This window comes from Solanum pennellii, chromosome 11 (genome assembly GCF_001406875.1).
Source record: "Solanum pennellii chromosome 11, SPENNV200".
Lineage (NCBI taxonomy): Eukaryota > Viridiplantae > Streptophyta > Magnoliopsida > Solanales > Solanaceae > Solanum > Solanum pennellii.
The window spans coordinates 54,967,197-54,982,199 of NC_028647.1; the positions used below are offsets into that span (position 1 = coordinate 54,967,197).

The following is a 15,003-nucleotide window of genomic DNA, read 5'->3' on the forward strand; positions in this document are numbered from 1 at the left end:
AGTCATTGGGTGCCGGCCACGTCCAGGGTGTAGGCTCGGGGTGTGACACCAATATTGAAAAATTTATCCGAAAGTTTGTATTTGAGGAGTGAGAGAGGCTCATTCTCGAAGCACTGGATCGAAAGGAAGCTCAAGAGGTAGAAGAAGAAGAACAAAGGAGAGTGGAAGATGAGGAAGAAAAGGCGAAACAAAGCCAGGTACACATAATTGGTGCCCAATGTACTTCCGCATCCTCTTCTCTTTATTTGCATAGTAGTAAACTTTGAGTTATGTGGGTTGTGTATAATGTATTTACTTTATTGGTTGTAGCTGCTTAGTTATGGGGTTAAATTGAGGTTAATGGATGTTTGTACAATGAACATTGTGTAACGTGAAATAAAATTGAGGAAGTTATGAAAGAAGTCAGAAATTTACTAGCATTTTTTGGTTATTAAAGCTAATCTGAAGTGATTGAAAGAAGTCAGAAATTTACTAGCAGTTTTTGGTTATAAAAGCTAATCTGAAGTGATTGACCCTTCCGATCCTAGTATGACAGTCAATTCTAAAACAAGCAAAGAGAATCTTGCATTTTGGGGATTCGGATAAACTTTTTAGCTGTTGGAGACATTGTGGTGGATGCTTTCTAGAGACGCATGTTCTGGTTTGACATTGATCATTATGCAGAGAGAATGCACATAGGAATTGGTTAATGGAGACAAATGGTCAAACAAACTATTCCAATTTAGTTCCATATTTTTAATATGTCTACATAACGGAGTGGAAAATATAGCATATCATGTGCTTCTTTGACTGCATAAATTAGTTTGTGCTTTCCCAATTATTGATCTGTCTGCAGCTTACGATTGTTTCAAGTAGATGTCAGTAGTTTGTGTCACACTTTTTGTATCTTAAGTTAAACCTCCAAAACTGTATTACCATTATCTATGTGAGTATATACTTATTTACATAATTGACATAAAGGGACCTTTTTGAGCTTAGTTCCTTGCCTAATTACTAATTTGCTTCTATTCAATAAGCTTCACTATAATTTGTTTTCTGCTTTATGTTTAGTAACTTTGAGGTTTATTGATTTATATCTTGAAAATAGTAGTTTGTCCAGTTCTAAATGCCCAAATGTGTATTTTCATGTATGGGATTTGATTCCTAATACCTGCATAGCCTTTATGGAAAGTTAATAGATCACATGTGAGTTTGTTAGCGTAACCAAATGGGAAGTTTCCATATATGGGAATTCATGAAATCGAAGCTTAAGGTACAACTTGAATCTCACTACTCTCGCTTGAGTTCTATGTTAATGAATTTGTTACTCTCTGTTTTTTGTCAGCAGTACTTGTAGGGAGTAAATTATTTAACAAATATCTTTATTGTTTACCTGATTTTTATATTAAGATCTTCTGTACTTCCTATCTTTTAACATGAATTACACACATGTGTTGACATTCATGCTCTCGTGGAACGTCATGCAACTTTATGCATTGTTTCTGCCATCCTGGTGGAGATTATGAATGGTTGGACTTGGATAAAGCACGAAGATTCTAGCTTACGAAGATGGCTGCTTTGTTTGGGTATGCTGATGAGTTTGTCTATGATAGATAACTTGAACGCAAAAAGTTAGAATGGATGTTGAATTCCTACAAGATGTTTGAAGCTGATTCTGACTGGTCTGTTAGTTTTTTGTATCTTTCATGTGAACTTAATAAGGTATTGAACCATATCTTGATACTTCCATCTTTTATAAAAGAATATGTATCTCTATATGTTCTTGTAGATTTCTCATCTACTCAGTCATTTCCACAATAGGGGATTCTAGATTGCTAGCATCTGGTTGGACCATCTCGTCATTTTTCTCCTGAAATAAAGTAGAGCCATCATCAGCATATACAAATTCCTCAGGAACTGGTACTCTTTTACAATTATTGCTTGTGTCTTCATCTTTCATTTCATTGTTCTGCTCGCCAACCTTAGGTGCTTCCATATGGTGACTCTTCCTCTTGCCTCTCCTTCCATATACCATCAAAGGGCTACCAGTGCTAGCATCACGTAACGTCCTAGACAACAGATCTTTAGGCAGGAAAACATTTTTCTCTAAGTGGTCATCTTTACATGCTTGTGGTCCCTTTATATTTCGTGATATCTGTTGGGTATGTAGCAAGAATTGATGGGAAATAGAGGGAAGGAGAGAAATTTGAAAAGTTTAGAACTTGAAAGGTTGGGAACTTGAAAAGTCCTCTAATGCTTTAATGAAAAAGGCAATAGTCCCTCATCGGTAATTGAAATGAAAATAGGAGATTTTAAATAAATAAACACTCCTATTAATTGTTAAAAGGGTTGGAAAGAGGGAACCCCCTCGCGCCGCCGCCGTCGTCGCTCGCTCGCTTCGGCTTCGGCTTCGGCAAATGACCGATCGAGAGATAATTTTTACCATTTGAAAGTTTGCAACCTTTCATTAATGGTCGTGTCAATTCTGAAAGGGTTGCAATACCATTCAGTTTTCAGAATATTTCCGTACGAATTTTCTGATCTTCCTTCTTCTTAAAACACATATTTCTTCGTGTACTTTCCTGCTGTGGATTGATTCGCTGACAGTAGAGTTTTTGGTATCTATACTCTACTGATTAAGATCATTTTACCCTGGGAGGTTATATTCCAAATCAAACCTCGGATACTAGAGGGGAATAATTTCCTTAAGGGGACACTGTGAATTCAGTGGACTTGATTTTCTTCCTAAATTATCAAAAAGAGTATTCCAGATTCTGGTAAGTTTTACAGATTCAATTATTTTTTACAAATAAATTTCTGTTCATCTTATTTACTGGTTCTAGAAATCTCAGTTACTTCGTGTTTCTGAATGATTTATTACAACCAGTAATTTCTGATTTTCATAACACAGATTGGAAACAATCTTAAGGAAATTATTAAATCTGTGTTTCTGGTGGAGACAAAAATCTTTGTGATTTTATACTCCTTTAAGTCTGCAATTATAGTTTATTGCTTACTTATATTGTATCAATTTTGTTGATTAGAAATGGAAAATACTGGTGTTACAGTGGCTGTTGCTGCACCAACCCGAACTCTTGTATCACAAGCAGAGAAACCGGGTAAATTCACAGTTGTGAATTTCAAAGGATGGCAACAACGAGTATTTTTCTGGCTTACCACTCTTTGTCTGCAGAAATTTACAAGTGAAGATACTCCAGTTCCTGCTGATGATATGCCAGACAGGGAAAAATTTATGATTGTTGAAGCATGGAAACAGTCAGACTTCCTATGTAAAGGTTACATTTTGAGTGCTTTAGAGGATGACTTATATAATGTCTATAGTGCAATAACAACTTCAAAAGAGTTGTGGAATGCGCTTGAGAAGAAATATAAGACAGAAGATGCATGCTTGAAAAAGTTTGTGGTCGCAAAGTTTTTAGACTATAAAATGGTAGATAGTAAAACTGTTGGATCACAAGTGCAGGAACTTCAACTTATTCTCCATGATCTGATTGCTGAAGATATGGTAGTAAATGAAGCTTTTCAAGTGGCTGCAATGATCGAGAAGTTGCCTCCTTCGTGGAACGATTTCAAGAATTATCTAAAGCACAAGCGTAAAGAAATGAAGCTTGAAGATCTTGTGATTCGGCTCAAGATTGAGGAAGATAACAGAAATGCCGAAAAGAAGTCGCGTAAGAGTTCAACAATCATTGGAGTTAATATTGTTGAAGAAGCTCCTACCAAAGACAAAAAGAGAAAGAAGTCCAACGGGCAGAAGTCAGAACAGGCCAAGAAGAAATTCAAAGGCAACTGTTATAATTGTGGCAAGGCTGGTCATAGATCTTCTGATTGTCATGCTCCAAGAAAGGACAAAAACAAAGGCAAAGGCAAAAGTCAAGCAAACATCGTGGAAAAGATGGAAGATGCAGATGACTTGTGTGCAATGATATCGGAGTGTAACTTAGTTGGAAATCCCAAGGAGTGGTTTCTCGACTCAGGTGCCACTAGACATATTTGCTCTGCAAAAGAAGCCTTTGCAACGTACACTCCTGCTGAGTACGATGAAGATTTATTCATGGGAAACACAGCAACAGCAAGGATTGCAGGAACTGGGAAAGTAATGTTGAAAATGACATCCGGCAAAGTGTTGACTTTAAACAATGTTCTGCATGTCCCTACTATTAGGAAGAATTTAGTTTCTGCTGCACTACTCGTTAAGAACGGGTTTAAGTGTGTCCTAGTTAGTGATAAAGCTGTAATAAGTAAGAATGAAATGTTCATAGGAAAGGGCTACCTCAATGAGGGTCTTTTCAAACTAAATGTAATGGTTATTGACAGTATTAATAAAAATTCTGCTTCTGTTTACTTATTGGAGTTAAGTGATTTATGGCATGCCCGTTTGGGACATGTAAATTACAAAGCCTTGCGAAAATTGGTTAATCTAGAAGTATTGCCTGATTTTAAATGCGATAAGTCGAAATGTGAAATTTGTGTGGAAAGTAAGTTTGTTAAACATCCTTACAAGTCTGTTGAAAGAAATTCTAAAACTTTAGACTTAATTCACACAGATATATGCGATATGAAGTCAACACCATCTCGTGGTGGGAAAAAGTATTTTATAACTTTTATTGATGACTGCACTCGATTTTGTTATGTATATTTGCTTAATAGTAAGGATGAAGCAATTGATGCATTTAAGCAATACAAAAATGAAGTGGAAAACCAATTGAATCTAAAGATAAAAATGATTCGGAGTGATAGGGGTGGAGAATATGAATCTCCTTTTGCAGAGATATGTTTGGAATATGGTATTATTCATCAAACTACTGCACCTTATACACCACAGTCAAATGGTTTGACAGAACGGAAGAACAGAACATTAAAGGAAATAATGAATGACTTAATGATCAATTCTGGTTCACAGCGAAATCTTTGGGGGGAAGCCATCCTTACAGCTAATAAAATACTCAATAGACTACCCCATCGAAAAACACAATCAATTCCATATGAGTTGTGGAAAGGAAGAAAACCCAACTTGAAATATTTCAAAGTGTGGGAGTGTTTAGCCAAGGTCGAGGTTCCTTTACCGAAGATGGTTAAAATTGGACCCAAAACAATAGATTGTGTCTTTATTGGGTATGCTGTGAATAGTAAAGACTGTCGATTTTTGGTTCACAAATCTGATAATCCTGAGATTCATGTTAATACGATAATTGAATCAGATAATGCAGAGTTTTTTGAAAACATTTATCCGTATAAAACTGAAAGTGAGTCAACAAGTGAAAGACCTAAACGACCACGAGAAGAATCAATGGAAAATATTCTAACTAGTGAGGAACCTAGGCGAAGTACTCGACAACGAAAATCTGTTTCTTTCGGACCAGATTTTGTAGCACTATTGCTTGAAAATGAGCCTCAAACATTTAAAGCAGCTATGTCTTCGTCAGAGTCAACTTATTGGAAAGAAGCAGTCAATAGTGAGATTGAATCAATTTTAAGCAATCACACTTGGGAATTGACTGATCTTCCTCCAGGAAATAAACCTTTAGGATCAAAATGGATCTTTAAAAGGAAAATGAAACCTGATGGGACTATTGACAAATATAAGGCTAGACTGGTAGTCAAAGGGTACAGACAAAAGGAAGGTCTGGACTACTTTGACACATACTCTCCAGTAACAAGGATAACATCAATTAGGATGTTAATAGCACTAGCAGCAGTGCATGATCTTAAAATCCACCAAATGGATGTAAAGACAGCCTTCTTAAATGGAGAGTTAGAGGAAGAAATTTACATGGAACAACCTGAAGGGTTTATAGTTCCTGGTAAAGAAAAGAAAGTGTGCAGACTTGTGAAGTCACTTTATGGACTCAAGCAAGCACCCAAACAATGGCATGCTAAATTTGATCAAATAATGTTGGCAAATGGATTCAAGATTAACGAATGTGATAAATGTGTTTACATTAAAAACGTTATGAATCATGAAGTCATTGTTTGTTTGTATGTTGATGACATGTTAATAATGAGTAAAGAAATTGACGATATAAATGCTACTAAGCGCATGTTGTCCAGCAAGTTCGATATGAAAGACTTAGGAGTTGCTGATTTGATCTTAGGGGTCAGGATTATCAAAACTCCCCAGGGACTAGCATTATCTCAATCTCATTATATTGAAAAAGTATTGGATAAGTTCAATTACTTGAATTTCAATGTAGTCAAAACTCCAATTGATTTAAGTTGTACATTTAAAAAGAATGAAGGTCAAAGTGACTCTCAATTGGAATATGCCAGAGTGTTGGGAAGTTTGATGTATATTATGAATTGCACGCGACCAGATATAGCATGTGCTATTAGTAAACTGAGTCGGTACACTAGTAATCCGAATCAAACTCACTGGATGGCTATGAAACGTGTGTTGGGTTATCTAAAATGGACACAACATTATGCTTTGCATTATAATAAATATCCTGCTGTGATTGAAGGATATAGTGATGCAAATTGGATCACCGGGTCAAATGATGTAAAATCCACGAGTGGTTATGTATTCATACTTGGTGGAGGAGCTGTCTCTTGGAAATCTTCCAAACAGACATGTATTGCTCGCTCCACAATGGAATCTGAATTCATTGCTTTGGATAAGGCTGGTGAAGAAGCGGAATGGCTCCGGAATTTCCTAGAGGATATTCCATTCTGGCCCAAACCTGTTGGACCAATTTGCATACATTGCGATAGTCAAGCAGCAATAGGTAGGGCAGGGAGCGTTATGTACAACGGGAAGTCTCGTCATATACGACGTAGACATAACACCATAAGACAACTGCTCTCTAGTGGAATTATCACAATTGACTATGTAAAGTCAAGCGATAATGTGTCAGATCCACTAACGAAAGGCCTAGCGAGAGAGGCAGTTGAAAGATCATCTAAGGGAATGGGTTTACGGCTTAGGACAAGTCAGCATGACGGTAACTCTATCTAGCAGACTGGAGATCCCAAGAGCTAGATTCAAGGAGAAAAACAAAGTTGTGGCTGACGGTTCGACATTGTCAATTAACTCAATCCATTCTCATGATGAAGACAATGTTCAGGAAAAGGTTAAGACTTTAAGGCTTGTTAATGAGGTAATAAAGCTTAAAGTTTTTAATGATTTACTAAGTTTGGTAGATTTTACCAAATAGTGTATCTACGAGATGACACGGTTAGAAATCACCTGTGTGAGTGTCAAGTGGAAGCCGCTTCAAAGAGAATTTTATGTCAAAAGCTTATTCTCTATACACTCATGAAACCAGGAGGTGTTCATGGCTGAAACGAACACAACCGTAAGAATCATAAATAGTAAAGGGTTAATTGTGTGACATATGGTTGTCTAGGTATACACCAAAGTTCGACGGTTCAAAGATATCACATCTACCAATTGACCGAGTATATCCGACATATGTTCACTACGGAAAGTCCAAGGGGAAACCTACTTATCCAGATGCAATTAATCCTTGCTTGTAAAGTACACAATTGTCCGTGCATTCCTATGTTATAACTATTCATCATCAATGTGGGGGGTTGTTGGGTATGTAGAAAGAATTGATGGGAAATAGAGGGAAGGAGAGGAATTTGAAAAGTTAATAACTTGAAAAGTCCTCTAATGCTTTAATGAAAAAGGTNCTCATCGGTAATGGAAATGAAAATAGGAGAGTTTAAATAAATAAACACTCCTATTAATTTTTAAAACGGTTGGAAAGAGGGACCCCCCTCGCGCAGTCGTCGTCGCTCGCTCGCTCGCTTCGGCTTCGGCTACGGCTACGGCTTTGGCTTTGGTTTTGGCTTTGGCTTTGGCAAATGATCGATCGAGAGATAATTTTTTGGACAAATTTATTTTAATTATTTATTTAATTAATTAAATGGCCAAAAATTATTTTCAATTAATTAGTTGATAACAGAAGTTAACCGAAATGTTTTCAACTTTTTAGTTAACCCGACCCGACTCGGATCCGCGCGCGTGACCCGTTTTAAATTCCGTTATATTTAAAATTTCCCTCCATGACTGTTCTGAAAGGTTGCAACTTTCAGGAACAGTCAATACCATTTGAAAGTTTGCAACCTTTCATTAATGGTCGTGTCAATTCTGAAAGGGTTGCAACCTTTCAGAATATATTCTTCTTGCCTATAAATACCATTCACTCTTCAGAATATTTCCCTACGAATTTTCTGATCTTCCTTCTTCTTAAAACACATATTTCTTCGTGTACTTTCATGCTGTGGATTGATTCGCTGACAGTAGAGTTTTTGGTATCTATACTCTACTGATTAAGATCATTTTACCCTGGGAGGTTATATTCCAAATCAAACCTCGGATACTAGAGGGGAATAATTTCCTTAAGGGGACACTGTGAATTCAGTGGACTTGATTTTCTTCCTAAATTATTAAAAAGAGTATTCAATTCTGGTAAGTTTTTACAGATATTTTTACAAATAAATTTCTGTTCATCTTACTTACTGGTTCTGAAAATCTCAGTTACTTTGTGTTTCTGAATGATTTATTACAACCAGTAATTTCTGATTTTCATAACACAGATTGGAAACAATATCAACTTAGCAGGAGCTATTTTTCGTGCTAAAGAACGAGTAGTAGGTCTCCTAATAGCGTACTCATGACTTTGGGTATCACTTTGTATAGTATCTGAATTTTCTTAGGCTCCCCAACATGTTTTCCACTTTTTTTTTGCTCTGGTTTCGTGGCATTTGCACCCTGCTCGAGAACTGGATAATTTGGACACTGCTTGGTTGAGGAAGAAACAATTCCTAAGATTTCCTGTAGCTTTGATCTAGAAGATACATTGCCTGTATTTTTTGCTTTGGTAGTTTTTCCTTTGACTTCTTTCTCAGGCATGTCTTCCAGAGCATCCTTGGATTAATATTTCCCCCTTCTCTCTATAGAAGCATCCTCCATTGCCTGCTTGGATTTGTCAAACTGCAAAGTCCTCGTCTGGGTTAAGAAAGACCTTAAGGAACACTCTTCTGGTCCTACCTCCACTGTCTGATGTGTTGCACATCTCAACTACACCCTGTGCAATTGAAGGATTGTCTACCTGAGTATTTGCCTCTGAAGTTGGTTCATGGTGGAGGGTTTTAGTGGATATCCAAGGAGATGTCTGCTTCTCTGTGGGCTCTCTTTGATTTCTGATAGCAGAAGTGCTCTCTATTTCCTTCTTGTTTTTGTCATTCGTAAAATTCCCCTTGCTTGAAGTTGTTTGAGCCATTGTTGTCCCATCGTCAACAGATATCTCTTTGCTAGAAGTTTTAACTGCTGCCAAGTGAGTGTGATCTGCAGCTTGCTTTACTTTTTGAGTTATGCATTTTGAAGCAAAATCCATTACAATTCCAATAAACTAAACCTGATTTTAGGGGCTTGTATGTTGTCTATATTAAGCAATATTTTATCACGTATAATGCGTATGTATTTCTGTTAGTTATGGCATGTTGTTGATGCTGGATGAATTAGAGGCAAACTTAAAGAATTAGAAGAGCGGCTGCTTCAACCAGCAGCTACAGTTGAAGCGTATAGCTGAAGAAAATGAACTTGCTGCGTTGCAAGCAGAGATGGCTCTTTGAGCTAGATTTTGTGGTTAATGTTCAGAAGTGAATTTAAGAGATACACTGAATGAAGTTGCTTTGTGATAAAGTGTATTTACCCTCTTAGCTAAACTTTGTTTCACAATTTTGCATTTTTTCATTTTCCAGACAGAGATCTTACTAGGACACCAGAAAGTTAAAATTTCCAGAGCTGATGAATAAGCACTGTGCTGCAAGTGTAGTTCCTAAAGGTATTCACTATCTTTTGTTGTGGTATCGATGATTGCTCCTCCAGTGCTCATACACGCAGACAGTTCTCGCTGCAAAAATTATTTCCTCCAACATTTTTAACTCTCCTTCCAATTTTGTTGGGCCAAAAAAAAAAGAACAATTACTAAAACATAATTTTTCTTTTTTCTCAAATCAGAAAAAAATCAAAATGAACACCCATATAGAACGTATGAAGCCTTCTCTCAAGAACACATTTTGCCATATCCTTGAAGATGATGAGCTAGTTCACCTCTCACAGCATGGAAATTAGTGGTTAAAATCTCTGTTACTACTTACTACACTCAGTGTGAGCCTTTCTAATCCAGTCTTGGTGGGTACATTTACCCGATACATTTGCTTGTGCTGTAACAAGCTGCAGTTGGATTTGTCAATGTGAATACAAGCTCGCTCAATATATTTTCAATAAGAACAACGAAATATATAAACAAGAAATTCTCCATGATATTTTAATAAATTCTTGAGCTAAATTATGTTATTATCTAGCACATACGGGACTTCTGTCTTTGAATAAATTGTTTAGAGACATCTCTTCTTTCTCCATCAATGTGAAACAACCTCTGATTTTCTGGCACATTGAAACCATCCTTTCACATGTCATGTTTTCTGATTTTTTTTTTTTTTTGAGTTATGTAATCTGCTTTAATTGGTTTCTACATCAGATATCTAGTGCATTTTCACTATATAATCTGCAACCTTATCAAGAAACCTGAGAGTTTGGACCAAGTACACGAGATGTCAGAGCTCATATCCATTACACTCTCTCAACAACCAAGTGATAAGCCTGCATTTCGCTTAAAAATGTATCATGTCTTGAAATTAATCAATTTAATTCTTGGAGTTTTTGTTTCTGGTGTCACAGTGTGCTTTGTTCCTCCTTTCTCCATTATAGCTTTTCCTTTGTGTACATGAGGGCCCTTAATTTGGCCATAAATGGAAAAGTCGCTGAACATATCTTTCCATCTTTCAAAAAGATAGATAGCTTCTTGAAAGAGTGGAATCTTGGAGTCAAAGATCAGAGGGGGCTCTTCCTTAAGATCTCAAACATTCTGAAGGAAACCAAGGGGGTAAGAGCGAATGACTTGTATTTTCTGGAGAAACCTGTGTTTAAAATTTTCGCATTCTTCTCTTACTCCCATCCATATTTGCAGCTCTGCAGAAGAGTCTTTCAAGTTTCTTATAAAGTATTTTGGAACTTTCTCGGATGAAGATGCTTCTGCCATGAATGAGGCAAAGGAAGAAGCTCTCCATGCATCATTGCCTTTGTCAAGCACCTGACATGTTTTAGGTTATCAGATATATCTATGTTCAACAGAACTCTGAAGTTGAATTGCTTGGGTAGAAAGGCAACACTTATCTATTTTGAACAATCTACTGTTTTTGTTTTAGATTCAGAATTGCCAAATGCTTTCTTTTCCCATGCTTAGTCGGTATCTTGTAGAACATTTTTTTGGGTGCATTGGATATGTTCTATTGCTAGCATGTAATGGTATAGGTGCGTCAAATTAAACTCTTGTATTAGAGTTACCTGACTGATGTTGGTGGAAGGTGACATGTATACTATGAAATCAGTTTTAGAGCATGAAAGCTGGCCCGGACACCAGGGTTATCCAAAAAGAGACTCTACTATAATACGACATGATTGCCTCCCTCGTCACTATTGATCTGAGTGATTTGCTAGGTAGCTGGAATTAAGCAACCAACATCATTCACAGTATGGTCTGATTTTTACTATTCTTTGAACCCTACTTGCCATATTTACTCTTGGCCTTTAATATGGCAGTATGACTTGCTAGATATACCTACTATAGTTCAATTGGAGAAAGATGCTAAACATGCTCTAGCATATCAGCTTCTGAAGATCTTTCTCACTAGGAGGTTAGATTATTATATGAATTTGCAGGAGAAAAATTCAGAATTATTAAAAACCTATGGTCAGTACTTGCATTTCTGCTAAATGGAACTTTGGTGTATTTTATGAGTGAACCCTTGAATTTATAATGCTGCCCTTGGCCTGATTCTTTTGGTCAATGCTGCAGGACTTCTCCATGAAGATTGTGCAGAAAAATGCGATTATTAACCTTGGTAGATCTTGGCAAGACAAAACCTGGTCAAATTCCATATTCCATGATCGAAGACACATTGAAGGTACATTTATTGTCCATGTCTTGTAGTTTGTATTAGTGCTCCACAGTTTGGTCGTACTATTGGTCTTTTTCTCTTTGCAGATTGATGATATTGAGGTGGAATCGTGGGCTGTTAAGGCAATTTCAGCTAAGTTACTCATCTGCAAGATAGATCAAATGAACCAAGTAATAACTGTGAGGGGTGTTTTCTATGGTGGTCGTCCTTTATCATCATTGCCTCTCCTTTGGTTGTATAAGTTTAGCTCTGATTAGTTAAGCTTTATTGGTCATCATTCGTAACTTTTTTCTTTTCCTTTGAATGGATGTTGTGCAGACGATGTACATAGTGTGTATTTGGGATAAATCAGCGGCAATTGCTTCGAGCAAAGCTTGTGACCTGGAGAGTAAGTCACATTCTTCTTAAACTCTATTCATATAGTCAATTTGGGTTCTAAGAGCGGGTGTGGCTAGTTACCATGATTCTTGCAGCTGCTCTGCCTGAGCCTCTAGACACATAGTGATGCAGCATATTTCTGTTATCCTCCTACTTCATCTAGTTAGATATCCTTGACCTCCAATTCTCAGTTGTAATGGTTATTGTGCTCTCAGCATATGATTAATGTTGATGAGTATAAACTATTTGCAGGGAAATATTTGAAGTGTTATTAGTACTCTTTATGCTAATAGCGCACAAACAATGCAAGGATTATATAGCGATACGCTGAAGGTTCTTTTTGTTTATTATATGCCGAAATCATCTTCTTTAATTTTTTTTGGGGACTGGATTAATTAGTGACCATCTAGAGTCATCTCTTTCAAGAAGAAATTTTGACATTATTCTTTCTGCCCCAAATTTTCTCTGAGTTTCATTATATACAACTTATAAACCCATCAATATGAGACTTGTAGATAAATTATATACATGTAACTAACATATCAATTTAGATATAATTGTATTAGGATGAACTTGTGTGAATTTAACCTTTCTCAGAAGCTTTAGAAAATAGTGCTAGTATCTTTAAAGACCAGGAATTTGACTCTTGCACTACTAGACTTTTTGCCTCCATATTTTGCATATCACATGTTCTTCCACAAGTTCCAACAAATGATAATAGGGAGAGTTTGAAGAAAAAGTTTATGAACCTCAGAATTAGATTGCATACTCCACCACTCCATCAGCGGTTTCATTTAGAGGAATGTGTCTGTGAGTAATGCTCAGGAACCTGAAAAAAATTTCCACATATAATTGGCAAAATGCCCAGACACAAAGATGTGATCAACGGAATCAATTCCAGGTCTGCTACAACAAGAACAATCAGCAGGTTCTCTTCCAAAAGTAACAATTCTCTCCCTCTTGCAACTGCAATTTGGTGTTTAGAATAAGGGGAGTTAGCAGTGGTGGGGCAAGTTCCCTTACCAAAGTTTCATTCCGTTGCCCTTCTCTGATAAGATGTGACACAGTGAGCTGAGCTGATCTACTGTTGATGAACTTATTACATGTTTGGGATGCATGGTTCTTATTACATATGGTTTTGCTTTGTACATTTTTGTGATGCATTTCTATGTTTGCCTACTGTTTTCTCCCAGATTTTATCATTCATATTTGGGTCAGCTTTATACATGTTTGGGATCATTTTACTGCCTACTGTATTCTCCCAGATTTATTTTATGATTCATATTTGTCTACTGTGACAGTCTTGAAATACATGCCCTACTGTTTTCTCCCAGATTTTATAGTTTTTGTACAGGTTTGGGGATCATTTAACCGTGAAGGGGCTGGGAATTGAAAAAATGACTAGTGAGCATATGAAATATATGATTCTCTAACTTATATTTTAATTTTGAATGTGCAGGAAAATATTGCTGATTGAAGTTGATGAATAGAGGACCGAAGTAAACTTTATCTATTGTAGTGAACGATAAAGAGTTTTTGTACTAATATCATAAATGTTATTTGAATACATCTTGGTTTTGTGGAATGTATTTCTAATCGAGATCTTTAAGCAATTGCTTTCTATGTATGGGTTGTACAAGACATGTTTCTCAAAATTTAATTGACATTATATACTTTCAAATTATTTATAAGCTAATTTTGTGCTTTAGATCACTTATATATTTAATGGTGATTATTGATTATATGCAAATTAAAATTATTATTCTTAAAAATGAAAAATTGTGGCTACAAAAATTGTACATAACATTGCAACACTTCAAAAGGGTGGCTTATTGTTCATAAATTTTACGGATAATGCTTAAGTACCTCCTAGCCTATGATCAAAATCCAACAGGCACACCTAAACTTAACTAAGATCCTATTACCCTTGAATTCATTTTATTCATATTTTTGTGCTGATGTGGCACCTTCAACCACCCAAGTTGGTTGTGTTGTACACACTCGCCCCCCATGTGTGTAAATAATTTTTTTAATAAAAAATTTAAAAAAAAAAATCAAGAGTTTTTAAAAAATAATATTTCACAATTTTTTTTAAAAAATAAATTTTAAATTTTTAAAGAAAAATATTCTTATTCTTTTATCTTGTATTTAAGTTAAGTTAACATTTTTTTACCTTGTATGGGAACTATTTTTTTTATTTACATTCACTTATTTTCTCTTTTATTTTTCTATTGATTTTCTTTGTCTTTTGTTTTGATTTGATTTCAAATGTCTTGTATTTAAAATAATTTAATTTTGAATGGATATGGGATCACTGCACTTCGAGCTAATGACATAGTAGTTAGAAACTAGTGGCAATAAAGAGTGACAGTTTCGGCGGCAAGTACCAAAATAAGTGAAGAAAATTCAATAAAATATAAAAATATTAAAACATTAGAATTAAAGGAAACTTTTAAAATTTTATTTTTAAATACACACAATTTATTACTAATAATTAAAAGTGAAAAGATAATAAATTAATTTAAAAAATTTAAAGTGAAAAGACATTAAAATAAATATTTTACATAGAAAGAAACAAAAAATAATTATTATATATATATATATATAAATTTTATTATCAATAAATATGTGTACTAACTAATTACATAGTGA

General features: G+C 35.6%; 1 protein-coding gene and 1 pseudogene across 8 annotated transcripts; one reads left to right on the top strand and one right to left on the bottom strand.

Annotated features, from left to right (window-relative positions):
- Positions 1–1,732: 1,732 nt before the first annotated feature.
- LOC107003961 lies at positions 1,733–11,386 on the bottom strand (annotated as a pseudogene).
- On the top strand, positions 8,674–14,010 carry LOC107003962 (eukaryotic translation initiation factor 3 subunit M-like). 8 transcript variants are annotated; one of them, XM_027912850.1, is made up of 6 exons: positions 8,674–10,898; positions 10,983–11,709; positions 11,871–11,979; positions 12,060–12,152; positions 12,292–12,361; positions 13,811–14,010. In XM_027912850.1, exons 3-6 carry the CDS (start codon positions 11,899–11,901, stop codon positions 13,822–13,824), a joined length of 258 nt encoding a protein of 85 aa, XP_027768651.1. In that variant the 5' UTR covers positions 8,674–10,898; positions 10,983–11,709; positions 11,871–11,898; the 3' UTR covers positions 13,825–14,010. The 8 variants fall into 8 exon arrangements, with proteins under 8 accessions (XP_027768651.1, XP_027768655.1, XP_027768652.1 ...); XM_027912854.1 differs by having other exon boundaries at positions 8,675–10,898; positions 10,983–11,119; XM_027912851.1 differs by having other exon boundaries at positions 8,676–10,898; positions 10,983–11,169.
- The last annotated feature ends 993 nt before the right edge of the window (positions 14,011–15,003 follow it).

Coding starts and splice junctions, on each gene's coding strand:
- LOC107003962 (XM_027912850.1), top strand. CDS start 11,899: ATGCGATTATTAACCTTGGTAGATCTTGGCAAGACAAAACCTGGTCAA. Junction 11,980..12,059: donor TGATCGAAGACACATTGAAG/GTACATTTATTG, acceptor TTCTCTTTGCAG/ATTGATGATATTGAGGTGGA. Junction 12,153..12,291: donor AAATGAACCAAGTAATAACT/GTGAGGGGTGTT, acceptor GATGTTGTGCAG/ACGATGTACATAGTGTGTAT.